Raw genomic sequence first — 27499 nt, forward strand, 5'->3', positions numbered from 1 at the left:
TCTCTTTTTCACTTCTGAAGACAAACACTTCTGATTTTCTATATTCTTATTAATATTTTTTAGTTTTGATATCTGCTTCTTTTAACTGTTTGCACCAACAGAACCAAGACAAGTTCCTTGTAATGTAAAAATTACTTGGTAATAAATCTGATTCTGATTGAGATCAAATTGGGCTGCACTAAAGTGAGATTGACACCCCTGTTGTAAAAGCTACAGGTTATTGTAAGTTTAAGCCTCACAAAAAGTGAGAAGTTGAGGTGACATGTTGTTATATTTCATAGAATTCTGCGGATGCCGATACAGAAAGTGGTTGCTGCTGACTTTTCCGTTCTGATCTACCAGTTGATATCCATCTAACAGATGCAGTGGGAGAACTTCAACACATGGGTTGAGGTTTTTTTTTTTTTTTTTTTAGATGCCATTATTGAGGTGAGGGTCTATCTCCTGGTTCAGATTAGAGGTGCAGTTCGGTGTGTCTGGCCCTTGTGGACACCTTCACACCTCCGCTGTGTTGGACTGGGCTGGACATTGGTGTCTGTCGGTTGTCCGACAGTAACATCCTCACTGGCACACAGACCTGACCTAGAATTGCTACTTAGAATTCGGACTGAACCATCTCGCTGGAACGGAGGGGGGGGAGAGACGACAGGAAATCTTGACTGGGATGTAATGGAGTAGGACCACTGGAAAGCTCGGGCGAGAGGGGGGAGGCATATTTCTATTTTATAATGTTACCGTGATAATGCTGTGATTTGATAAGCGTGCGGCGTTTAATCGTCGTCCGAAGAAGACGGGAGTTAAGTCAACATTCCAGGTGAGTGCACTTTTATCCCCAAATACAGGTGGAAAGTGTCGGTACCGCGGCTCGCCTCCTGGCAACGGGCACACGCGGGTCCTCCTACCCGGGGACATCTCACTCCGGTATCCGTTCTTCTCTGCCTCTGTCCCCGAAGGCTGGCTAGCAAACCCACGTCGTGTCTGGCCTGGCAGACAGTGAGCACCTTTTAGGCGTAAATGCCGATTTTTCCAGCGCGACAAAAGCGGATTATTCACGATGTTTTCGGCATGGTATAAAACCCGCGGAGAAATATTGGTTTTTAGCCCATTCTACTGGAGGACCGCCCGTGCTTCGTGAAAATGAAAAAAGGATACAATGCAGCACGCATGTTCTGCATTCTTCAGGAGTACCAGACTATTGGTATTGTATTTCCTTGATATAATATGTGTTTGGTGTAAATTATAAACGTCTATTGAGATTATAGGCCTCGTCTAGTGATTGTTTCGACCAGCCCTATCATCTACCGAGCGATTTAATTGTTACATTGTTAACGGAGCTAGCATAACTTCAACATGAACGTTTCACTAACAATGCCCTAATTTGCTTTATTACAAACCGAAGCCGTGTGTGAATCTCATTTTGTGTGCGGTTTTATGTGTTTGGGGTCGACGTCGTTGTTCTCGCTCGTAGCCGCCGTCCAGTGCCTCCCTCTTCGGGGAAGACTTTGTTTGCGCTGGCCGAGGCTCCATGAATGCAAGTGCTGAAGTCCTCCCTTCCCCCCCAGTTCTCTGGCGAAACAGGAACAACTTCTTTTAGGAAAAAGAAAAAAAAAGTTCCTGGAGTTTCAAGCGCCATGGAATTACTTTGTCCGCCAAGAGTTGTCCAGTGAGGCGCTGAGATTTGAGGGGGAAGTCTGGTGTGTGTAGTTGTTCTGTGCTTTACGTTTATTTGCAGAGTTTTAGCTTTGAAGATGTCTGTGTATATTTTAGGACGACTTCCTCGAGTAGGCCTGTGAGTAACTTGTGTGGCATTGTGTTGTCTTACCTTGCCAGGACCAGATAGCTACACATTCCAAAGAATGTTTTCAGGCTTGTCGTTCTCTAATCTTTTCCTGACATGACTTTTGACTGAAAAATATCCACAGGTACTACAGAGGAAATGTGTTTTAGTGAAAGGTTCGTCTAGCTGCGTGGGGAGGATTTCTGAGCAAAGTTACTTCACCTAACCTAACCAAGTGTCCCAAAGTGGATTATTTTCCTTTATTAGACATTTCACATGGGCTCAGATATACTACAAATGCCTTCACATTCTGATTTGAGCTCATGTTGTAGTTGAAAAATGAGGACTTAAGCTGCTTTGTGTGTTATTGCTGTTGACATTTTTGTGCATTACCTGATGCTGTTGTCCAGAGTGACTTCTGAGTTAGGGTTGTAGTTTCTCTTTCAAGTAGCTGGGATTGGACTGTACACCTTCCTTTACAGGACTTGGGTCTCCTCAATTGCTAGGCAACGCTGCTGTCTGCCATTGAACATGTGTCTGCATAGACTTCAGGCAGATACATATTTCTCCTTTCCATTGTCACCTCTTTGCATAGCCTTGGTCTGAGAAAAGTCAAATTTTCTCTTCCACAGTTGATATTCAGACAAAGGAGGACATCCTCAAGGGTACTCTTTTTAGAGTATCATACTTTTCTTTTATAGTCCCTTAAGTGTACACTGGTCGATGACTGAACTCTAAGCGAGTGTCTGGGGTTACTGTAGTTCCTAATGACTGAAGCTTTGTACTAGTCACTGTTTGCTACTTCTGGAGGTCTGCTCAACACAAGTGTTCCTCTGTATTTTACTTGTTTGTCTGTTTCACTTGATGAGCGAAGTTCTCTCCCTGTGTTTCAGGTGTGAATGACTTGTGGCTGTAGCGTGTCGTGAGTGGGCCAGGTTCCTGCACAGCCTCCGTGGCTGACTGGGAGGAGTCTAGAGGAGAGCAGACATCAGTGCCCAGGGGACCTGAGGCCTGGTTCTCCATATGAGGCCCTGCTGAAAGGGCAGGGGGGCTTCTGAGGTAACCCCGATCAGCTCGTTCTCTCTTCCTTTGTATATCAATTTGTCACGTTACAGTTTCTAACACACACTCATCTTATCAAAAATCCACATTTTTTGACAAACTGCATATAAGTAATGTTCTATCCTCCTAAATTTCTTTGCTTTACTTTTCACCTTACATCTCAGAATGCCAGTAAACAAATAAAATAAATAAGAACCCATTATGTTGCAGCAGTATTGTAGTATTTGGTTTCATTGAAATTAGGCTCAAGTAGTGTAAAACGAGAAATAAAGATGTGCATGCTTTCTATGGACTAGCATTTCATGTGTTTTCCTCCTGGCAGTTTTATTTGTGTTTTTTTTAAACTCTAACTTTTGTGGAATCATCAATTCACAAGCATTTCTTTTTTGTGCTGAAGAGTAGCTCATGCCATACTGCGAAAGCTAAATGGGATTCTGTTGTGACATTACTAAAGAAGGCACTGGTTCTTTCTTATATCTGTCACTATCTCTTTGACATTTATCTATGGATTTACATACAGTGAGTGCTGGGTTGTGATTCGAGTGGCCTTGAATTGTAGAGCAGTTACCCATCACACAGTGCCTTAAGGAAAGACCCGCAGAGCTGAACTGCTCTGGACTATCATTGCAGTGTTTGGTCTCAGTCTCTGATCTGTACATGCTGAGGACACAACACGTTTAGGGCGCTCATCTTCTGAACACTGTCCACACAGTTTATTTATCTGCTATCTAATCCGAAGAGTGTTAACCAAAAACCACAGTGAGGTGAAGGATGCGGAGAAATGGATATTGATGTAAAGTGGCAAAGGATTTATTTTCTCCTCTGTGTATAAGCCTCTCATGTTTCTATGCATTTGTGTGCTTCATGGGTTTCCTAATTAAAACTTGCATGGCTTGTTATGTGATCGAGTGATGTGTTTGAGGGCCTGTTTGTCTTGAAGCATGTGGCAGGGGGCTCTCCTCTCCATTAACTGAGTAGGTTTGGCTTAAGTCTCTGTATTTTTATTTTGTCAGCCTCTAGGTTCACTCTCATCTCTTATTTTGTTGTGGTTCGCCAATAAATGATAGTGTTTTGAAATTGTTGCATTTTCGTCAGTTTAACATTAATGCACCTGGTGTTCTAAGACATTCAGTCACAATTAATTAAGGAATTCAAGTTCAACTGCATAATGACTCCTAATGCCGCAATAGTACAGTAATTATGTTGTGTTCCCCAAGGAGCAAGGAAAAAAATTGTATTTAGTATATGTGAGAGCAATTATTTAGCATGGATGTACAGTCATAGTCCTCTTGCAGATTACATACAGTGTCTTTGGAAGGTGAAATTGTTGAATTGTTAGTTATAAGTTATAATTATAAGTGCTTTAAATACAAAAACTATAAGATGTAAGCATAAATCTTCATCTGGACAAGCATCTTTTTCTCTTCACGTGGAACTCGTCATCTTCAGAAATCCAATTAGATCCTGATTGAAATAATTATAAACTAAATCAATAGCAGTTGTTAAAAAGGGACCAGTTGTCTCATCATGAATAACTTGCTGCTTCTTGCTCTGAGTATTTGCTGTATTCCAGTTAATCTGTGCGTTGTGTCTTGTGCGTTGTCCTACCTAAATTGTCTTGCTTGATTTTGTATTTTGTACAGTCCGTATGTATGTCTTGTCTGGTTTTGTGTTACAAAAGCCCAGGGACAATCATTGAAAATTAGCTCAGGATATAAATGGCATCAATCTATACCACATGCAAATACCTATACAAATAAAAACCACACTGAGGCAAATTTCAAGAATATAGCAAATGAAATTGTTGTGTGCCTTTGCATTTTCCTTTCAGAGCATAATATCAAATTTTACAAACAACATTTATATGGAATGTTTTCACTCCTGGGTAGATATGCTGTTGTTTGAGATTTAAGATATTATTTAACAACTATAGTCAGCCTGTTATTTGTAAAATTTCTAAAATAAATCCTATCCAGTTAGAGCTATAAATATGAATGCTGTTCTAGTAGCTGCAGTTCTTGTCTTTCTGGTGTAGAACGTCTCAGTGATTTGGTGAGTTTGTATGTGTAATTGAGTAGGTGGGGATGCTGCCCGTACAGGATCCTCAGGGATATATGTGGCTGAGTCAGAATGTACCTATCAATCTGTTTTCATGTTTCACTGCTATGATTGACAGTTATGGCACAAGCAGACTGATCCTCCTGCCCTGAAAGGGTCCTCTCTAACAGAGCCGTTCTGAGGCAGAAGCTGGGGGCTGCGATGACCTGCAGTCACCCCCAGATAAATGCTGCCAGGCTGAAGCCCTCTCCAGCTACTAGAGTGATTTTTGTCACTGTTTGTTGCCTAATTTAACATGGAACAATGACACAGTCTAACCATCATAGCTTTAAAAGCGACCGCGTTTTAAAATCGGTTTTTACAAGCCACTAGACTAGACACAAGCAGCAGAGGGTGATGGCACTCAGAAATAATCCAAAAAAGTACACTGCACTCAGGCACAAGTGTTAAGTTGAGGTTTCGGACACTAAACTTAATGGGATTTTTTTCTCACAGTTTTCATAGTCGAGGATGAGATTCCTGATATTTTTCACTGAGCCAATTTACCATTAAAGTTGGTGCATGTGATGCATTTCACAGGGCGTGGTTTTAATTTGAAATCAGTTTGCTAATTTTACGATCCAGTGATAAGCATCCATCAGCTGCGTCAAATCGTCTTTATCAGATGTGCTTTGACTACACTCAAGTGTAAATGAGAGTAATTGTATTCAAAAGCTTCTGGTATGTCACATCCTTTATTCTCCAAGATGGCTCTGCTCTAGTGTCAGTTTGTTGCCCGAGACTCTGTAACTGTCGTGTTCTGTGCTTTCTGTTTTAGCTTGCGTATTTCTTTCACCTCAAAAACTCTGTACTCACCCTTCCTTTTTGCAATGAATGGAATTGTCTGTCTTTTTGTGGCACTGACAATGTCACTTTTAAGCTAATATGACAAATTTGTTAGTAGACAGTTGCTTATGTACACTTCCAGCTGTTATGGAGAGCTGGAGCTCAGTTTGTGGTCTATGCTGACTCCCTGAGGGGAATATCTGGCTTTAGCTGACAGACACAGTTAGTGACTAGCTGCTATGTTTATCATAACCCAGTAGTCACTAACTGTGGCTGTCATGCTGTTGACTTAATTAGGATGATCTTTAATCCAATCAGCTTTTATCAGAATGTTTGATAAGGTATTTCAGAAGGTAAATCAACAGGTTTCTTCCCCAATATTTAACTTGAATCACCCTCAGTCGGACACACCCACATGTTGGTGATTTTCCGGGAGAAGTTCATTTTGTTTACCAATATTTGTAGTCTGATCAAGTTTTGTGACACCCGAAGTAGAACCACACCTTGAACTCAAACAGCTTGAATCCCCTTTTGCACATTTCACCCTGGTGTGTCTGTATTTGCCTACTGTCTTTTAGTATGACGGCTTGCTCATTTACCTATTAAAATAAAGAAGCAAATGTTTTGTCCCAAAATTAATCAGTTTGACTTTCTTTTGGGTTAATGAAGACAAAATGTAAAACACAGCAGCAATATACTGTATGCTTTGAACATTTTACCTTGTTAGGAGCAGTAAGATGAACCTCTCTTTGTGGAGACTATTCATTGTTTTGGGACCTTAACAGAGACTCAGAGAGAAAAGTACACAAGTGAGCAAGCTTTGTCTCATGGGAACAAGAAATGCTATAAATGTGTAGCTCAGTTTTCAGTGCATTGAAGACACCGGTAAGACAACTAATCACTATTGCATGTGATTATGTCCACGTGCAATGGTATGAGTATGTGCGTGTATATTGCTCTGTGCCTGTATATTTAATTGGGCAGGTCTTAGCCAGTGTGTTTAAAATTCCATGGTAATGACACACCAGTGCAGGCTGGGGTAATTTAGGGACAAAATCAGGCTCTTATTCTTTTCAGAGTGCTAATTTTGTTGCGTGATAATGGAGAGGAGATGGCACATGTATTGTATATTTAATGTTTGTGTGGGCTTCTTGGAGTAAAATAGCCTTTTTGTTTTTATGCCAGGTTCACAGAGATGCTTGAGCTGTGTCACATGACAGGTAATATGGTCATATTCTGATAAGCAGCTTGCAAGAAGAGCCTTTTTTGACCAGCGAGCGAGCGTGAGTCTCCTTTACGCTTTACGTCAGTGGTCTGTACGGTTTCTAAAAGGGCCTGGCCGTTGGGATTTCCCACAATGCTTGTGGCTACAGGGAGACGTCCTCCCAGCATGAGCAAGGGAGGAATGTGGCCAGAGTGTGGGAGCGACTGTAGGGATGGAGGGAGGGAGTCACGGACCAGAGAGCACAGTCAAGGGAAGGGAGGAAAGAAGGGGTCTACACAGAGGGCAGCAGAGTTTCTCTTAAGCAAATGGAGTTTCTGTTATGCTTGTCATTTGAGCTACAAATGTCCGCCACGAGAGAAACACACATTACACTGTGTTTGAAGTAGGAATGTGCCAGTACAGTGGGTTTACTATACACTGGGGTGAAAATTAATAATGGTCGGGGTGTCTCTGTGGCTTAGTTTTTAAAGTACAGACCATTAACGGCAACGTCTCCAGGTTTAGTCCACTGTAGAGACGTTTTGTCCTCATCTGTGTGTCCGTATCACCCACATAATATCACTAATAAATGTATAAAATCACACACTCGTACAGAAAACATGTGACACTAATTACACTTGCAGTCACATTTCTGAATAGCATAGCACGTTTGTTTTGCAGTCTCTATTTTCAGTCTTTAATTCACTTTTGGGTGAGGGGAGGAAAAAAATATATAAAGAGATGGATATTCTTAATTATTACAGCATTAGGTTATTGGATGCTGTATAGATTCTTAGTGGTTTACTTGTAAAGATTAGTGGCAGAGTCTTTTTTTCCCCACTGATAATGGCTCGTGTTAATTCTTTTAATCAGATTAGACTAGAGATGGACCAATTAATCAGGTTGGATGTTTTACAAACTATTGGTATCAATAGACCAGAGAAAAATAACGACTGCAAAAAAATTAAATTGCACCTAGAATCAAATTTTAACAGATATTTCACCTCAGAATTTTTTATTAATTACTTTGAGGCTGATTTTCACTGATCCAGAATTATTGATTTATTGATGATTTAGGTGGATTTTGTCCCAACTAAGATATTCAGTTGAGCTGTTATCTAGTCAAAAATGGTACATTCCCATGTACAGGTTGCACTTCTCTACCTATGGGAAGCTTATTCAGTCAGTATTGGCCACCTTTTCATTATCTGTGCATTACTGTTTACAAAGTCCCCATTCTTCTGTGAAGCGACAACCTCCACACTCTATCTACACATAGGGAATGACATGTTTTTTTGACAGTCGTATGTATTTTTTATGGCACGTTTTCTTGTGGGGAACTTTACTAATTTTAATACCACATGCATTTCTCCTCAATATGCAAATGTTCCAGTAAAACAAGTTCTTCCTATTTTGCAAAGGCGCTGTTGCTGCATCGTGCACTGTGCTGGCCAAGACGGCTGTGATTCATTTAAAGAAAAACAAGCCAAACGATTCGCTGAGCATTTCCCACCTGATTCCAGAACGATGGTGAATAATGTCAGATCTGAACTTATTTAGTTATTTTACTAAAATTGTATGTATTTGGTGGTGTGTTCTTCATGCTGTGGCAGTTTTGCTACAAATAGATAAAAAAATACAATATATAACCTTTCACATATTGCAGTATATATCAGTGTATTGAATCAAAACCCCTGTATCATGATACATATTATTAGGTTTTTGCCCTGTCTTTTTATAGCCTCCCTCCTGTATTTATGCTATTCTTTAGGTTTTATGTTGATGCATTTTGTTGAAAAGGTTAGGATACATACAGGCCTTTGTTTAGTGTTTGGCATAAATTGATCTATTTCAGGAAATTGTGACACATCTTGGTAGTAATGGGCTATATTTTAATCATATTGTGAAATGTTGATGCCAACACACCCATAATCTACTCCCACATTTGTGCTGTCAGAGAAATAAAAGATTATTGCCAGTTTACCAGTTCCTTTGTCTTGCATTGAGTAAGAAGATGAATGTCTGTAAAGAAGACACACCCACTTTGCTAAAGAAGCAGAGACAGAGGGCAGATGGACAGAGATGGAAGTGCAGGGTGAAGTGTGTGAGACAGAGATCAGAGCAGGCTTAAGTGCTGAGTGCCAGTCCTGCTGCTGGAACTGGCCGCCACACATGGCATTATGCCCAGGCTACGCCAGCAGATGTGTCACTAGTGAGTCAGCTCTGTGCGTGTGTGTGCATGTTTATATGCGTGTCTGAGACAGAGACACCCACTCTGTGAAGAGACTGACTTGTGTAATAACCCCCTCCTCCTACGGGTAAATGTGTATCACACCCCGTTTCCTTTTCCCCTGTTTTCATTGCCACTTCCATCAATGTGATGGACACGGCGAGACTTCTGTCAGGGCAATATGATATGACAAAATATGACATTACACACATGTCGCCTCCCTGGGGATGGAAGGGCATCGTCTGCTGACCAGACCAAAGGATGGGGGAGTGATGAGGGTTGTTGTAGACGTGCAGGAAACAGCTGAGGCTGTGGGTTAAAGACTTAAACAGACTAAGGTGAGAGTAAGAGACAACCTTGGTAGAGAAGGATGGAGATATGCAGACAGTCTACTTTTGGAGCAGCTGAACGTTTGGAGAACATGGAAAAGTTTCAAAGTTCATTGTAAATATTTGCACGTCTTGGTTGCAGGAGAAATAAGAGCTCGGTCATACTTCTGTGAGTGCTCTTATTCCTGTCGTGGTAGGTGTATTATGTCAAATGTTACATCTGTGGCGTCACAGGTCTATCTTTAGTGACACTCGGCATTCCTTACATTCTGTGTGTGCTGAGTTTAAGTCATGAATGCTGGGGTGGGGTGTGGCATGCTGGAAAACTGTTCTTAGGAACTCACCTCAACAGGTGAGAGTATAGGTGTTTTACAGCCGGGTTTGGATGTCCAGTAGATGTATTTCTTTAAGCAAGAGTAAAAGTTGGCTATTTGTAATTTATTTTAAATAAACCTTATGCTATTGTTTCTATTTTCATATGTACAAAGGAATAATTACCTACAAAGGGAGTTTAGTCTGATTGCAGACCTGATACTGGATTAATAGGATCATTGTACTGGGCATTTACTGATATATTGCAAAAATAAATGGAAGAAGAAATGGCCATACGTAAGACAAAAGTATGCTTAAGGCATTTGTTTGGGCTTTAAAGGTTAGTAAGTTAAACTAAATCTTGTAATGTAAAAGTTTGAAGTAATTTTTTAAGCATTGAAGTACATATCTTCGGTATAATACACAGTAGAGTTATTTTAAGATGTAGCAATTTAATCTGGTTTTGTCACGAGTAAAATTTGATTCATTTCAACACCATGGGTGACCTCAGTGTGAGATTTTTAGAAAAAAATATTAACTTCCTTTTGCAGTGATACACCTTGAGTTGTGGCTGCAAAGCGTTGACATACACTTTGTACAGTATAATTTGATTTGAATGACTTTAGGTGCGTGTAAATTTTATCCTTGTGTAGGAGAGGGAAAGGCTTTTTTTGTTTGGAAGAGCTGGCTTCTCCTTTCGACTACCTCACTGTTTGCAGATGGCTTCGCATGTATTTTCATGCAAAAAACTGTGAGGAGAGGTGGAAATAATGTTTCTGATATTGCCCTAAACAAATAATGGTCTAAAGAAATTCTTGAGATGGAGGTCGAGCAGACGGAGAGCGAGTACGGGAGCCAGAGAGCGAGAGTGAGAGAGAAATACTCTATTGTGACGGAACTGCAAAATGGGATTTGCATAAATAAGGCTGAAACATCAGCAGGGCCTTTTACAGCCAACAGCAGGGCTGAGATGAGGGAACTGTGTGTGTGTGTGTGTGTGTGTTTGCACCTTTCATATAATTCCTTTGTAGAACTGTTGCGTTAAAATTTAGGCTAGTTGAATTGGTTGGCAGTAAGGTCAAGATTTCTCTCCTGATGCAGATTCAACACCTTTAACCCCCCCACCCCCAACTTCTCTTTGGAGACCCTACTGGCATAAAGCATCCTATCTCCCCTTCAGAGAAATTTAGTTGACGTAGCTGGGAAGGGTCTTCTCTCTACACTGTGCCCAGCCAGCGTACGATGACTGTTACATAAGCATGAAATGAAATGCTCCCTTTTAGTGCCACCCGCATTGGAAAACCCAAATCTAATTGAATTGAACTATTTTCTGCAGTCTTTTCATGTGGAACCTCATATTTATATCGGAGGCAAAAAGCTCATTTTTAGAACCTCATTATACTGCTTCCCCATTAACTTGCATGCACTGCAGCTCCTCTTGTGTGCTGTGATAGACAGTTCAGCATCTTTACTGGAGATAGAGGAAGAAAAATCTCTGTGATTACCTTTATGTTGCTTTGTTGTGTGTGTGTGCAGTGGGCTGCAATGTGTCTTCTTATGTGTGTGTGTGTGTGTGTGTGTGTTTGTGTGTCAGTGCTTTCCTTATGACAATCATGTCAGCAAGCTCCCCAATTAGAGTCTCATTAGTGTGCGATTGGAGGTAACAGGTGATTGACAGGTCCCACTGTTTGTTTGTGCATGTGCATGTACTCACATTCTGTGTGCTTGTGTTCTTGTGTGTTTGGGGTTTGGGTTTAGATGACGCCCCTTCAGGGCATACCTACTAGTTAGAGCTGAATGTGGTAGGAGGCTGATTCTTTTATAAGGAAAAATGAAATTTCTCTGCCAACTAACAGGTTTTTTAAGCAGAAGGTAGTTTTTTCTGATTGATTAGCTGTTCATCCTTCAGGGGCTCCTGTGGTCACTCAACTCCTGGTAAAGGCTCTTCTCCATTTTGGCCTTACAGCGGTGGCATGAACTCCTTTCTAAAGTTAGGACACCAGAGCTATCCTCGGTCTTCAGCTGTAGCTGGAAGCAGTTTTCCAATTCATCCTTTGTGAAATTCGTCAAAGAAAAGCGTGTCAAGTTGTGAACAGCTTTAAACCACTTCCATATGCAGTTTTCTGATACTAAAAAGATGAGGCTCTGTGTGGCAATTTATACAATTTTCTGAAACCAACAATCATTAAATATGGCTGCAATGTGCTGCAGTTGGCTAGGTATTTAGGTAAGATCATGAACCTGGTTCAAACTTCTCTCTAATATAGCTATTTGTGTTCTTACCCAGAAAATATTGTCTGATTTGTCAATTATTCACACTTGAATGTTTATTTCAACATACTCCCTTCTGACAGCAGGCTTTTTGCCCAAACTTTGAGTGTGACTCTTAACAGGGATCTAAAAAGTATGGCTCACTTCTTAACTGATATCTTATTTAAAACCAACAAACCAATTTTAAGCACTTGCACTGTAGCACTGAATCTTGTCTTAGTTGGTTTGGCAGGTGTTAGCATTTCCACTCCTTCCTTTTAACAAAAATATTCAGCTTTATAAAGAAAATCATCCTACGTTTGTCCCTAGAAAGGTTTAAAATTTACCTAAATATTGTTTATATGATGCTATTCACTGTGGCAGCACCAAGGGGCAACAATTATTACCTTTAAGTGTCAATCAGTACAGTTACATGCATGCCATAGTCAAGCTTTGACTGTACCTTAACTAAGCCATTTAATTGGACTGTTGTCTCTGTTCCAGTGTACATGCACTGGAGTGTAATAGATTTTATTGTTAAAATCATGTCGCCTCTATTTCAGCTTGTTAACCTATGCTGTTAGAGACCACAGTAGTCAGTAGCCAGTTACCAAGTAATCAACCCAGAGGTAAACTGCCATGAAAATGAACAATTTAGCAAATTTATAAATATACTATTGTATATGTACTTTTTGAGCAGATGAAATGCGTGATGCTCATCTTCCAGGTCAGAATTTGGCGCAGATATCTTGTGCATGTGTAGAAGACCTGGTCCTGCTCCAGTCTGACTGGTCTATATACATGTTATAGCAGATCGACTTTCATTCACATTATCTACGTGTGTTAGTCTGACTATTAAAATTTCAGTTGAGCTAACATACTAACGGGCACTTCTAAAGTTCAGTTTTAGTCAGACTTAGTGTCTTATAAACCCACTGAATGACGACTGCTCTGCACTGGGTGAGAATAGACCAGATTTTACATTGAACCTGTCTTTAAACACTAGACTAAAATGCTATGACACTAATCTTATTTGTTTCATTTTGATCCTCTAATAAGTGATCTGGGGCTCCTTCTTTAAATATATTTTTTGTGTAAGATCTCACAGTGAATAGACAGCGTTGATGTGTGCAGTGTGAAAACCTGTATTTTCAGTATTTACAGCTACTATATAGTTGTGGTTAATAGGTTACATTAACAAAGCTTGAAAATGACTTTGTTATGCCGCGCATGATATAGTTTACAATTTCAGTTGCTAAGCTAGCATTTAGCATTAGCTCACCCATGAGTCTTCAAAGATGCCTCCAACCACTCACACTCTTACAACTCTGCCTCTTTTGTCCAAATATGGTAACTTCTGGCTCAGTCTATGGATACATTGATTTGATGAACAGTGTCAACCACAGCTTTGCCTAAGATTCTTGCAAACCTTTTCTTCTCTGTTTTCCAAACCATGCACTAAAAAGTCTGAACAGAAGGTTCATATGTAGAAAATAATCTGCTTATACTGTATAATTACAAAGACAAAATATAAACTGACGATTTATACTGGATCCGTAGTTTGAGCAAAAACTCTTCTGTGAAATCTCAGCTACTTTACTTGCTCTTTGCTGCACATTAAGACTGCAGGATTACTACTGTTTAAGAGTGTCTTGTGGTCCTTGTTTCCACAGTTATACATCAAAAGCTTGCGTGGTAAAATGGAAAGATGTCATTTCACTGAAAGAAGGGTTCTTTTATGCAATTTACTTGTAAATATTGTGAAATCACAAGTTCATCAGGCAGTAATGGGCTTGCTCCTTCTCTAAAAAGCCTCCACTTTGTGTCACAATGTGTATTTTTTGTTAAAAGGTTAGTCTAATTGTGTAATTTGGAGATACAAGACTCCTCTGTGCTTCCCCCTTCTTAACCCTCACGGAGAAGCAAACCTCTGCCTGTGTGCGTCTAATGGTTGTAAATCACATTTCTGTAGACCAGTGAGAGACGAGTGTTGCTGCAGTAGCAGGACTTGGTGTATTGGTCTGGGTCTCAGTGACACTAACCCCCCTCCACCACCTCCTCCTCCTCGGGGGAACTCTGGAGCCAGTTACAATGTTGAGTGTTTTGGAAGTGCTCCTAAATATTTTCAGGATGACAGTGTAATTTGACTGACTGAGCTGCTCTTTCAAACAGAATTCTCATGCAATTCTCATTAATCACAAAAAGAAGAGGGGGAAAAAAAGAAATGCACAAGAGTTGGTATAGATGGCAACTGTACACTGTCAAATATAATCTAACTCAAATTGAAACGGTCATTTTACGGAACTAGTAGAGTGAAGATAAACAAATTCTTATCTGAAAATCAAGTATTATGTAAGAGGTTAAAAACTGTGGGTCGCTCTAGGCTTACAAAAAAAAAAAATCAGCTGTTTTATCATAGTTCAGACAATTAGATAATTGCACTGTTTCTGTTTATAGCTCTTGTTGTTGGCTGTTGACATCACTTGATGCCCTTTACTTGAGTTGCAAATTGAAGCCACCAGATTTTACTTGGACGTGCAAAGCATACTGGTGGCTGTTGCTTTATTCTTTTTAAGTGGTATCTAGGGCTGGGTGTCACCAAAGATGTACTGATTTGATATTGATTTGCTAAGGGGTATCTCACTTATTGTAGTATATGTAAAGTAATTAGAAATAATAAAGCATGGGTGCAAAAATTTTTCATTTCAGCCCTTTTTCAAAGTGTCAAATTAAGGCAGATAAGGAAGATGAACTCTTACCTGCTGTTTGTAGTTGTGTAAGGCAGTAAACAAACAAGCTTGAACCCCATTCAGCTTTCTAAATCCACTCTCATTTGCTAGTTTTTGAGAATACTGTTGCTTATGATTTTTTCCAATTTAGTTCTTTAAGACTATAAGAAAAATTCCAATTCACCAGATTCACTCAACTACAGTGAGTCCACTGGTGTGAGGCTGTGACAGCACAGCAGACTGTCAGCCAGGGACAGTAACGGTGCATGGATAAAAAGTTTAGTCAGTGTTGCTAATATTTAGTTCTGGAGTTGAGAGTTAGTGCAGCTGACAGCCCTGTTTGCTCCATCCCCCCTTACCGGAGAGGAGGGGCTGTACAGTTTGTGTTTGGACCGGAGAGGGAATCGATTTGCTCTGCGCACCTCTACAGTTACCAAAAAAAAAAAAAGTATATTGGACCACTTGCACAAAAGGTGCAAAGTTTTTCCTTTCATGGTCTGGAAAAATGGTCCCACATCGAACGCGATACCTATACAGGATATTAAAAAATGGATCTCAGGATTTAATCAATCCGTACTGGGTCTTTTATTGAGTCAAATCTGAAAGCTGAACTTCAGTAGTTTGTGAAGTTTTAAGAACATTTTTATTCTTCACATTGTGAAAACTTGTCATTCAAGCTGATAGTAGCTACTGTTGAAGTGGAGGAAGTTACTGACTCTTAACAGTCACCTTACATTTATATGCACATGAGCTGGTGGATACAAAAAGGCATTCTGGGTGGAGTATCACTTTAAGTTCAGTCAGACTGCGCCCCTTTTTGCTAACTGTCCCTTTTCCTCTTTTCTCTTTCAACAGTGTGCCCAAGGGCCGTTGAAAGCCCCCTTGGGGGAGTTTCATAAATACACACAGAACAAGACAAGCCTCCTGCACTATTGTTGTACTTTTTAAACACCTCTCACACACACACACACACACACACACACACACACACACATACACACACACACACACACACACATACACACACGCACGCACACAAACACCCACACAAACAAGGACATAGAGAGAATGTTGGAGGTCCAAGAGGAGAGGCCAGCGGCGGCAGGTTCAGCAGCAACACATTTCAACAAGAAGGAAAGAGGGAAGAAAGAGCGAGAGGAGGCCAAGGACAGTCGGGGAAACCTCTCAAATATTGGAAATCCTGTTCCTGGCTCCAGGAACGTGCGCGCAAAAGCGCCGCTCTCACACACAGGCAGTCCTCACCAGCTCATTACTCCACCCTGTTCTGTAGTCCTGGGAGCCCCATCAATGCACTCCAATAGGCTTAAGAACTCCCCGTCCACCAACACACAAAGGTGAGTGGAGTTTATAATGCTCTAATGGTGATAATAAGCAAACACTGACTTGTGTGTTTGTGTATTAGGTAGAGATCCTTACAATAGTTTAACAGCCCAATCAGCCAAACACTGATATGAATATTAATAAAAATTTTATGCTTAATTTAGACTTTCAGTGACCAAAACGGTACAGCAGAACAGAGAAGGAAGTCAGCACTGCATTTAACATACGTCAATGTAATGTGCTCAATAAGTGAAATAAAGTGGGTACCATAGGCATTAAGAGTATCATGAAATAATTGAAATTTTTAGGGGCATCTTCTCACATCAGTAAATGATTAGTTGTCTTTACTGAAAGCATTGTCCAGTACATTAGCCTGTTTAAAATAATGAAATCACACAATATCACAAATGAATAAACATGAGCTGTCAGTGTTTATTTACACTTATGAGGAGAGAAAAACAAACTCTCAAAACCCTCTGTTAAGAATTGGTGGTGAAAGCATATCTTTGTCTTTAAGTGTGTGTGTTTTCTGTTAAAATAAAAACCATGTGCAATTCTGCAAACTAAGTCGCTTGCAGTTTAAGCAATGTTGTCTAATGTGATGGGTTTGAGTGATCACTGCATCTCTTATTCCTGTGCTTGTAAAACTCTGATTTGACCAGTTGCTAATGCATAATGTGTTAATTTGTGATTTTTAAAATTTATTTATTTATTTTTTTATTATAAGCACGTGTACAAGACTTTAACTACTTCCTTTGCACAGCATTTTTTCCTCATACGTATCACATTTTTTGACATTTGACTCATGCCAACTTCTTGCCCACAGTGGTTAACATTACAGTGATGATATTTTTATGGAAAAACGTAAATTTTTTGGAAGTGAATGTGCCACATGCACACATAAGGACAAAACTTAGACCTTCATTTTCATGGTTTTAATGAAGACTGTTGTAGCTGTGGTTGCTGCCCTGGCAAATGAATCTAAACCATATGCATGTCATGTGATCAGTAGTGAAACTTGGCCCCAGTGATCAAGTGGATAACAAACCTGAGCTTATCACTCCGGTTCACCCTGTAAAGGTTAGAAAGCAAGTGTAGGTCAAATGTGATGCAGATCTGAGATCAGCTGCTGCTTCCCTTTTTTTTTTTAGCTGAAACACCGTGATGTGTGATCCAAAGCTGTTCTGAGGTCAGAGAGTACGCTATGCTTGGAAGTTTTCCCTGCTGACTCATGGTTCTGGAGACTCTGGAAATGACCGTCTTGACTGCCAAAATTCTGGCTTTTCCTTCTTTTTCTACTCTCTGTGTGTCTGTGTGTATGAACATACAGTATGCTAGGCTGCGGCTCTGCTTTCTGGACATGTTGGCATTTGTTTCATGCTACTTGTGCAAGTGTGTATGAGAGGGAGAAAGACATGGGGAACAAGATTAGGGTGTGGTGATAGTGTTCCCTGCCAATTGGATGTGTCCTGCTTGCCTGAACTGAACTGCTCTCATAACTAGTAGGCAACAGTCATTTCTAGATTGTCCATTTCTCTGCAGTCTGTTCCTTTTATGCTGAACTGTGTGCGTGAAATCACCAGTACCAATAACTTAACATTGTGTCAAAGGCCTCTATACCAACTGCCACTTATAATGGCATTGTCTATTGTGACTTAAGACAAAAAAGCAGAAAGAGCAATCGTATTTTCCTTTTGGTCTTCTTTACCACTTTTCTGGAGTGAAACATTGGAGAACAAGATTACTGTAGAATGGTAGTTATAATGGGGAGCTGAGGGATTTTGGACCTCAAGGATAGTCAGCCATCTGACTTTGCAGCAGTCATTGGTTTGTGTCCAATTCCAGAGCACAACTACTGGGTAACCCAACTTTAAGCCCCTAGGCTTTGGCTTTTTACTTAATATGCTCCATTTCTTCTTGCTGTCAGTGTTTCACACGTAGACCCTAGGACAGCCAAATATATGTAAGAAGTCAAAATAAATAGTCATGTAAAAATTGTTGTTTTGGGCAGGGTTGAGTGGCTAATTAACTTCAATTTGTAATTTTTAATGCAAGACTTAAAAATACTTTAAGATGTTAAAAGTTTTTTTTTTTAAGTAACAATTTTGCTGCATGTTTTTCTCTTTCTTCTGTCTGACAGCCCTAAACCGAAGACGGAGGTCATGGTGCGATCACCTCCTGTCATGTCACCCTCCACTGCCGTCCAGATGGACTCAAAAATACCCAATCAGGGCAAACCAGGGAGCACTGGCAGCCAATCGCAGCCCTCACCCTGCGACCCCAAGACACTGGGTGCCAAAGGGGCACAGAGTGTGGCAGGGGGCATGGGGCTTAAAAACGGCCAGGGTCTCACCTCTGGACCCAGCTCCAAAGTTAAAGTGAAAAGGGAGAGAAGCACCTCAGTGGAGTCGTTTGAGCAGCCAGAGAGTGGCACACCCACCAGTGAGGAGAAAGGTAATAACACTGTTCAGCAGGTACCTCAGGCTCAGAAATGGGGAAGTACTTATGTGAAGTGCCACAGCAAATGAAAAAATGTGATAGTAGATCTTTTAAGAAATGTTTTTTTATTTTAATGACTTGACATGGGTGGGAGTTACCCACCCAGGTCAAAATGGCTCCTCCTCTGGAAACTTTTAAATCTTGGCTTAAAGGTCACTTTTTTTCCTTGCCGTTTAACCCGGCAAGAGAATTATGTGGTCTTGGTTCTGTCTTCTAGTGTGTTTTTTTTGTTTTTTTCTATTGTACAGCACTTTGGCACCCTTGTGTTTTTTTAAATGTGCTATATAAATATAGTGGATTGGATAATGAGACTGTTCATTAGGGGCATAAGAGTATGAGCATGCTGTATGGATGACACTGGTGTCTGATGACCCCGAAAATCTCTGATATCCTGTGGTCTGAGTTTTAGGTCTTAAAATGCCTGGTTTTAGATGAGTCTTAAAATTTGATAGTATTCTGTTTTAGCAGGTTGAACATCACAGAGTTGGAGCCTTTTGTGTTCAGCAGGTGCCTTGTTTTCTAATTTTTGTATAGAGGCAATAGGGTTATGGTTCCCCAGAAATCTTCCACCAGTAAATATTGCTAAGCATTTACATCTGACCCATCACTGAAGTACAGCCACAACTTGGTGAGATGTGAAATGGATTCATAACAATCTTTAAAAGTCTCAAATTTAACAGTTAGGTATGGTTATATATAAATAATGCAATAACATTAACTGCTCAGTATAGATACATAATATAGTGCTTAAACAAACATTGTCTGTATATAGTGATTGGTCTTTTGCAGTATTCCCTGTAGAGCCTGTTATCAAATTTATTCAGCTCTTGAAGAAAACAACACATTTTTTCCCTAATTACGGCCCAGGGTTGATTTGTTATGTTCTTTTTATCTCGCACCTCTGCATAACTGCTTAGAAAAGTGCTGTATGTATGGTTATTTATTTTATTTTGGGTATGCAACACAATCTGCCTAAAGAAGGCAACAGTCTAAAAATGTACTATTTTGTCCCTTGCTGTCACTTGCATTGATAAACTTAAGTCCATTGGTGCTTGTGTGCCTGTACAGACAGTAGCAGGGTGAAGAGGATGTGTGTGGCGGAAAGGAGGCAGCCATACAGTGGAGCTGACTGGTGCTCTGGGGGAGAGAGTGATGAAGATGACAAAGGATTCTTCAGTAAGTGTTGTAAAGTGTGCATCCAAGCATGTACAACAGTCCTTCAGCTGATCAACTTGACTTATAATAGCTCCTCTGTAGAACTACATTCCCATAAGCCTGTGCTGGTCCTAAAGCTATAGTCTTTCCTGTTGTCTCCCTGTAGACTGTAACTCCAGTGACGTGAAGCCCCAAGACTCTGTCACCCATTCTACCTCCAATACTGGACTCAGTCGTTCCTCCACACCCTCCCACAATTCAATGGGAGGCCAGGGCTCCACAACAGAACCTGTTAGTGGCCAGAAACAAGGCTCAAAACTTGTTTATGTCTTCACCACAGAGATGGCCAACAAGTAAGGAGCCTGAGAGTTTTAGCTAATCTTCTATACTGTATTAATTAAAAAATGTGCTTCAAGCTGTATTTTATCATACTTGAATTGAATTTGTAGTACATGAAGATGTGTGTTTCTATTTAATTTTGATTATACACACACATATATATGTGTATATATATATATATATATATATATATATATATATATATATAGCTAATCGCTGTTACATTTGTGTTCAGACAAGCTAATTAAATCAACATATCAATACTTGTCCTTATTTACATGAGTACAACATACACCCACAATGAAACCCTTTGCAAATTGCACTTCAAAATTAAATGGAATTACTAACAGTGTCAATTGCCTGAAGTGCATCATTGTGCCCCTGTCATTAGTAGCTGGTGTTGTCTTTGATGTTTGTTGCAGCTGTTTATGTGTATGGCACGAAGATGCTTGGCGTTCTACCATTCTCCTCCTACCCCCAACTTTCCCACTTTTAGCCTAAATCCATTGGGTGTTTCTACACAAGCATATATGTTTGTCAGTAGGAGTATACACTTGGCATAGATTAACACTCTGGGAATTAATTGGAAATCAAAGATGTTCTGTGGAATATGTGCCTGTACAATAGTTTGTGTGGTCTGTTAACCTTGGCATTACCTTGATGGCCCCATCTAAGACTAATTCATCTTGTTCACTGTCACTCAAATGTGCACACACATATATTGTATTGTGTCTGATGACCGTCTGTCTTTTTGTCCTCAGGGCAGCTGATTCAGTTCTAACAGGCCATACAGAAAACATTATTGCCTTCCACATGAAAAACATCTCCAACAGCAAGGATAAAGCTCACCTCCTCCTGGTAAGCACAAATATGATCAACATATTAAAAAAATTGTATACCATAACAGATAGTGTTTTGGGTGTGACTCATGACTTGATGTTTCTTTTCCTGTTCCTCTCTATTGAAGAACAATGCAGCAAGCTCCCTTCGAAATGACTCCAAGCCTCCCCAGCAACCACCTGCCCATGCCCAAGATCAGAGTCACCAGCCTGGATCCAAACCGTCCTTACCTGGCATGGCAGAGCCAACCCCACCCCAGCCTTCAAACCAAGGAAGCCAACCTGGTGTTCTTCCACAGGAAGGATCATCCTCGTCAGGCATGGACTCCAAAAATATTCCTGGCGGTAGTCCCAGTAACACTACAGTTGCGGTTGACCAGGCTCCTGTCACCCAGAGTGAGGCAGGCCTCAACCCTCCTACAGCAGGTGAAGGAGGTCAGGGTGGAGGTTCTAGTGGAACAGTTTTGACACCGCAGCAGCAGCAACAACAGCAGCAGCAGTTGGCTCAGGAGCTGTTAAACATGGAAGCCAACACAGAGGGATTGTCTCAAGAGCAGCTGGAGCATCGTCAGCGTTCCTTGCAGACCTTGCGAGACATTCAACGCATGCTTTTCCCTGATGACCGTGATGCCCCACCAGCTGGGCCCCCACAAGCCCATGGTGGACCACATGATGGAGGCCCCGATGGTGCACCCCGGAGGTCTGAGCAGGGCCCTCTACAAGCAATGATTGCACAGTCTCAGAGCCTTGGACCACCTGGTGGGCCAGGAGGACCTCGCCCACAAGGGCCACCTTTTGGGCCGCCACATGGTCCCAGGGATATGCCTCCATTTCCACAGGATGAAATGGGTGCACACATGGGGGGGCCAGGGAGCTGTGGAGAAGGTGATCAGATGACCCCTGAGCAGGTGGCATGGCTGAAGCTGCAGCAGGAATTTTATGAAGAGAAGAGAAAGAAACAAGAAATGCAGCACCGGCCAATTCCACCTGATATGATGATGCACCCTCATGGTCCACGAGGCATGATGAGAGGACCCCCGCCTCCCTACCAAATGGGCCCAGGAGAGATGTGGGGAGGACCAGGTGGACCACCAGATCACTATCAAGAGCGCATGAGTATGGGTCCTGGCCCAAGGGGAATGCCCCCACATATGCAGAGGATGCCTGGCTTCTCTGGTATGATGAATCCTGAAATGGAGGGACCACCAAGACCTGGAATGGGGTGGCCTGACGACATCCCTGCCCGGATGGGAGATGGACGAGGGTTCCCTGGTGGACCAGGGGGGATGTTTGCTGGTCCAGGAGGTCGAGGAGAGCGCTTCCCAAATCCCCAGTCTGTCCAGGAAGCAATGTTCCACCAAGGTATGGGTGGAGAAAAGGGTCTTCCTCCTGGGATGATGATGGACATGCAGAGGATGATGGGACACCAGAGAGGTGGAATGGAACCTGGTAATGGTATGGGTATGTTTCCCAGAATGCCTGGTGATGGTCCTATGAGTCCTTCCTCTAGGCTTCAGGGAATGGGAGGCAGAGACATGGGGCCTGAGTTTGGCATGGGCCCTGGACCTGGGCCAGGACCCCATATGCACCCTTCCAAGCTACGAGACCCTCCCATGAATATGAGTCCAGATGAGATGATGAGGATGAGAGGAGGTGGAGGACCTCCAATGGAGAACATGGGTCCGCAAGGCAGGCCCATGCAGGGGCCACCCTTTCCTGAGCAGTCACAGCCTGGAGACTTTCCCATGGGACCAGGGCGGCCCTTCCCAGGGGGTCCTGGAGGAATGAGGGGTCCACATGGAGACCAAGCCTTTGGTCCAGAGCACAGATCTACACCAACGGGAGGTAATGGCCGTATTAACCACCTACCCTCTGCTCCTGGCCCTTCACAGGGTCAAAGGAGCCGCAAGCCAGCAGACCTGAATGTCCAAGCAGGAGGCGGGAACTCCCCCAGCGTCAACCCACTCAAGTCCCCTCCTCTGAGACAGGTACAGTCCCCCATGATGGGATCCCCCTCTGGAAACCTCAAATCCCCACAGACTCCGTCCCAGCTGGCTGGCATGCTCACTGGTCCAACAGGTCCCACTGCTCCTCCAGCTCCACCAACCTCAGCACCGATGAAGTCCCCTCACTCTATGATGGGATCAGCAGGAGCCTCTCCTGTTCATATGAGGTCTCCTTCTCTTCCCAACCCTTCTCCAGGATGGGCCTCCTCACCAAAACCGCCCATGCAGAGTCCTGGTGTGCCACCTCAGGGTGGCAAGCCTCCCCTCAGTATTACCTCACCAAACATGATGGGCAACATGGAACAAGGTATATAAATCTGTATTTCTGTCTCTGCATCTCAATCTCTGCCTATTCTGCAACACTGTAGTTTAACTTTAACTCTTTGAGAGTAGAAAAAAAAATACAAATGTTTTACTAATCTTTTTTCTTTATTTCATTCTATTAGGGTTTGTTTGGTTGAACTTTTAGGTGACAGATAAGTTGGACTTTAAATACTCAAAAGCAATAAATGAATAAATATATTAAAATGCAATTATTAAGATGTCAATATAAAGGTGTTTTAGTAGGTCTTTTTTACAAACTCTAAAATCGAAATTGATCTCAATTTAGGCCTTAAAATTTCTTGATTTTTCAGCGGTTATTTTAATTAGTCTTATCAAGTTGCTTTAACTTCAGTCTTTTCCATTTGTTTCTAGTAAAGAACAATGCAATTGATCATTCTGTAACAAAACTACAAAACAGACCAACATGGAAACAATAACCACTGAGTATCCTGTCCAAACTTTGTAGGAGCACATCCAGCTAGTGCGTCATGATGCCCTCTGTGGACTAATGTTTCTCCTATCAGTTAAAAAAAAAAAGCCAATTTTAGAAGTGATAAGGTGAATGTTTGTTTGATTTGAATGCATTTCTTTACTTTGGGACTGTAATATCTTAAATGTCCAGAGTTTTTTCCCCAGTCTGGGTGTGAAATAGGTCTTCAAAATCCTGCAGAAATCCTGTAGTCGACTGAGACCTTTCTCCTGTTGATCTTAGATAAATGTGGTCTTGTTTTTGTTTTTGGTGTCTGAATTATCCTACAAAACTGAGAAAAGATGTTGAGACTACAAAGTTGGAGGTTACATGTAGTACTCTTGTGAAAACATCTGTATGGAAGGTTGGGTGGGGTGGGTGATGGTCCAGTGGCTCCCTCTAGTGGCCATACAGCTGGAACCACACAATTTGTAAAGTGGTGTTGCTTTTGCTAATCTTGCAGATATATTGTCTCTGTGTAGAGTGTAAAACAATCTAAATCTTGGATAATTGCTGACTTTTATCATCTGTCTGATCCCCCTCTCATCCTGTCATTGTTTAGGTGGTAACGGTCCTCCCTCAGCCCCTCCTTCATCAGGGGCTCCATCTGGTTCCATGTCTCTCCCAGGCAACGTCCCGTCTGGCAGTCCGTACACCATACCCCCTGAGCCAACACTATCTCAGAACCCGCTCTCTATCATGATGTCACGCATGTCTAAGTTTGCGATGCCCAGCTCCACCCCACTCTACCACGATGCCATAAAGACTGTTGCCAGCTCTGATGATGACTCCCCTCCAGCTCGTTCCCCCAACTTGCCTTCAGTGAACAATAATGGTAATTTACGGCTACTTTTTGTGTTTTACTTTGTAGTTTTAATTCCATTCGGGTTATTTTCGTAATAATGTGGCTTGGTTTATAAAGGTCACTCATGTGATTGTAAAGCATCCATTTAATTTTTCCCGTCTCTGTCTTGCATATGCAGGTATGGCAATGAATCACCAAGGAAATCCTCGGATGATGGGACCTGGAAATTCAGGTCCTATGCCTGCCCTCAGTCCTCTGGGTATGAATCCGATGGGATCCCAGCCCCTGTCCCACGGCATGCCCCCACAGATGCCGTCTCCCAATGCTCCTAATATGGGCCCAGGCATGATGCCTCATAGTATGATGATACCACCAAATCCCCAAGACCCTGGTATGGCAAACCCTCAGATGATACCCCAGGGACGCATGGGTTACCCCCACCGAAACCAGGGATATCCCCTCACTCAGTCTCCCTCCCAGCAAGGACCTTTCTCCCCGCACAATGGTCCTGGTCCTCAAGGTTTCCCTGGCCATCCGATGGGTTTCCAAGGAGATGGAGGACCTATGGGAGGGCGGATGGGGAACATGCCTCATGGAGGAGGGAGTGATGGAGGCATGTGTAAACCTAACACCCCTGGAGGGCCAGAGTTCAACAACATGCAAGGTGGATTCAGCGATGCAGACCTTCATGAAGTAATGCGGCCGGGAGCATCCGGCATTCCCGAATTTGACCTGTCCAGGATAATCCCATCAGAGAAGCCCAGCCAGACTCTGTCTTACTTTCCCAGAGGTGGAGGAGACAATCCTGGGGGCAAACCACCACACCCCTCTGGCTTCCCCATGCAGGGCATGATGGGTGATGGTCCGCTGAGGATGGGAATGTCCATGCAGGGAATGGGGGGGATGCCAGGGGGGCCAGGTGGGGGAATGGGCCCCCAAGACATGCCAATGGGCAACCCTGGCCACAACTCAATGCGGCCACCAGGATTCATGGGCCAGGGCATGATGGGCCCCCAGCATCGGATGATGTCCCCTGGGGGTCCAGGTGGGATGATGCAGGGGAGACAAATGGCCCACCCAGGCCCTGGCGGCTCACCCAACATGATGATGTCGCTGCAGGGCATGGGCGGTCCCCCACAGCAGACAATGATGATGGGGGGTCAGATGAGGCCCCGTGACATGGACATGGGGTTCAGTCCAGGCCCTGGAATGTTCTAATCCAACAGAAACCTTGTATCTAGAATGTTCTTGGACAATACACAAGGCCAGAGTAAAGATGGCGGTATGTTGATGGTGTTTGGAAAATCTGATGGACTCAGAAGTATAATATGAGAGGATTTACCCAGAAATGAACAGAGTGGAGCAAAGCAGTAATGTCCTCTGTGGGAATTATTCCATTGGAGACTTGGACAGGCCCAGATTGGAGTACTTTTGCCACAAGAACATTTAATTTTGACTCATGAACTTCAGAATGTATGGGATTGTTGTGCATCAATTTCGAAAAACTGTTCTTGTGTTTTTTGATTATCTGACTGTAAAGATGACTTCAACATCAAAGAGGAATCAACCTAACTAAAAGTCAGCGTGGAGATGCTACAGTATATGTCTACTTTTGCAAATTTTAAAAAAAAAAACAAATTTGTCCTGAAAGTGGTATGGAACAAGAGAAAGGAATAAGAAGAATTTGTGCTTTGTGAAGAATTTAGTGGAACTCCATCTTGTCTCTCGCTCCATTGTTTTGACTGTTTCTGTACAGTATATACGTGTGAGTGCGTGTGCGTGGGCTTCACAGACTGTATGTTTGTGTGGTATGTATGTATGTATGTATGTATGTATGTGTCTGTCTGTATGTATAGGCATTCTATCAGTGACCTCTCAACTCCTCTTACCCAACTTTCATTGGGGGAGGAATGCCCCCTAAAAATACTGTACTGTTTACCATTGGTGGGCTATTCGAATTTTAGTCTATTTTAATTTCCTTTGTAACTCCAGTGTATAACAAACCAAACTATGACCTCATTAAGATAATAGTATTATTAAAAAAGCACAAACATGGACCGTCTGCAGAAAGCGTCTTTTTTCTCTATTTTTATCATTAAGAGCAACACATTAAATGTGAGGATCCTGGCAGCTTTGCAGCACAATGATCTCCAGTCCATTTCAAGTTGTGGATGACATTTGACTTGGTGCTCCAAAACTTTCAGGACTCAACTTTCGCCAGCGTGAATAATACTGCTAATACCCAGATGTGCTATGTGTGTTTTTCTTGTTCCTGTTGTGTTCCTGTTTTGTTTTGACTCTCTTGTTGACTCTGGGTAATAATCATTCCCACAGCAATAATCCCCCAATGGTCTGCAGAATGAGACAGGATTGCTGAATGCCACAGCAGGTATCATAGAACTAGAGCTAGGTAGATCTGGTTAAATTTAGAATGGCAGATATGGTGTCAAGAGTGAGACACAGAAATGTAAACACATACTGCTTACCATCCAGTTGACTTCCTCTCTTTTCTCTATTGTATAAGCTTGTCATGTGTTTCTCCATTGGCTTTGGTGCAGAATAGCCTGCCAGGGCTGTGGTGATGGACTACAAATAAAAGATATTGTTTTGGTATATACATGTTGTCTGGTGTGTGTGTGTGTGCGTGTGCGCGCGCGCATGTGTCCATGTGAGCTGCGCAGGCAATGTGTTGTCTTTGTCAGTCTACATGTCAAACCAGCTAACCAGCATTCAGCTAGAACTTGGAGAGCGGGTTATACCAAGAAGCAGTATTGGTAGAAGCTGACAGTTTATCATGAAGCACTTGAGTGCTATTTTTAGAGGACAGAGCACTTCCCAAATAGTTGCAAGAATGTTGATGCATTTCAACTTTAATGATGTGCTTTCCAAAGTTTTGATGTAAATTTAATTTCCTGTCACTGCAAGTGACATGAAAAAAAAATAAAC

At 42.0% G+C, this 27499-nt stretch overlaps 1 protein-coding gene across 2 annotated transcripts; it reads left to right on the top strand.

Moving 5' to 3' along the window:
* The first annotated feature begins 657 nt into the window (after positions 1 to 657).
* Positions 658 to 27170, top strand: bcl9 (BCL9 transcription coactivator). Of its 2 annotated transcripts, none has more exons than XM_030124201.1 (10): positions 658 to 814; positions 2671 to 2836; positions 15632 to 16131; positions 18258 to 18571; positions 19685 to 19792; positions 19938 to 20124; positions 20872 to 20968; positions 21078 to 23262; positions 24311 to 24583; positions 24732 to 27170. In XM_030124201.1, exons 3-10 carry the CDS (start codon positions 15845 to 15847, stop codon positions 25769 to 25771), a joined length of 4491 nt encoding a protein of 1496 aa, XP_029980061.1. In that variant the 5' UTR covers positions 658 to 814; positions 2671 to 2836; positions 15632 to 15844; the 3' UTR covers positions 25772 to 27170. The 2 variants fall into 2 exon arrangements, with proteins under 2 accessions (XP_029980061.1, XP_029980060.1); XM_030124200.1 differs by lacking the exon at positions 658 to 814 and adding an exon at positions 908 to 1198 and having other exon boundaries at positions 24732 to 25771.
* Positions 27171 to 27499: the final 329 nt, after the last annotated feature.

This window comes from Sphaeramia orbicularis, chromosome 21 (genome assembly GCF_902148855.1).
Source record: "Sphaeramia orbicularis chromosome 21, fSphaOr1.1, whole genome shotgun sequence".
NCBI classification, from domain to species: Eukaryota; Metazoa; Chordata; class Actinopteri; order Kurtiformes; family Apogonidae; genus Sphaeramia; species Sphaeramia orbicularis.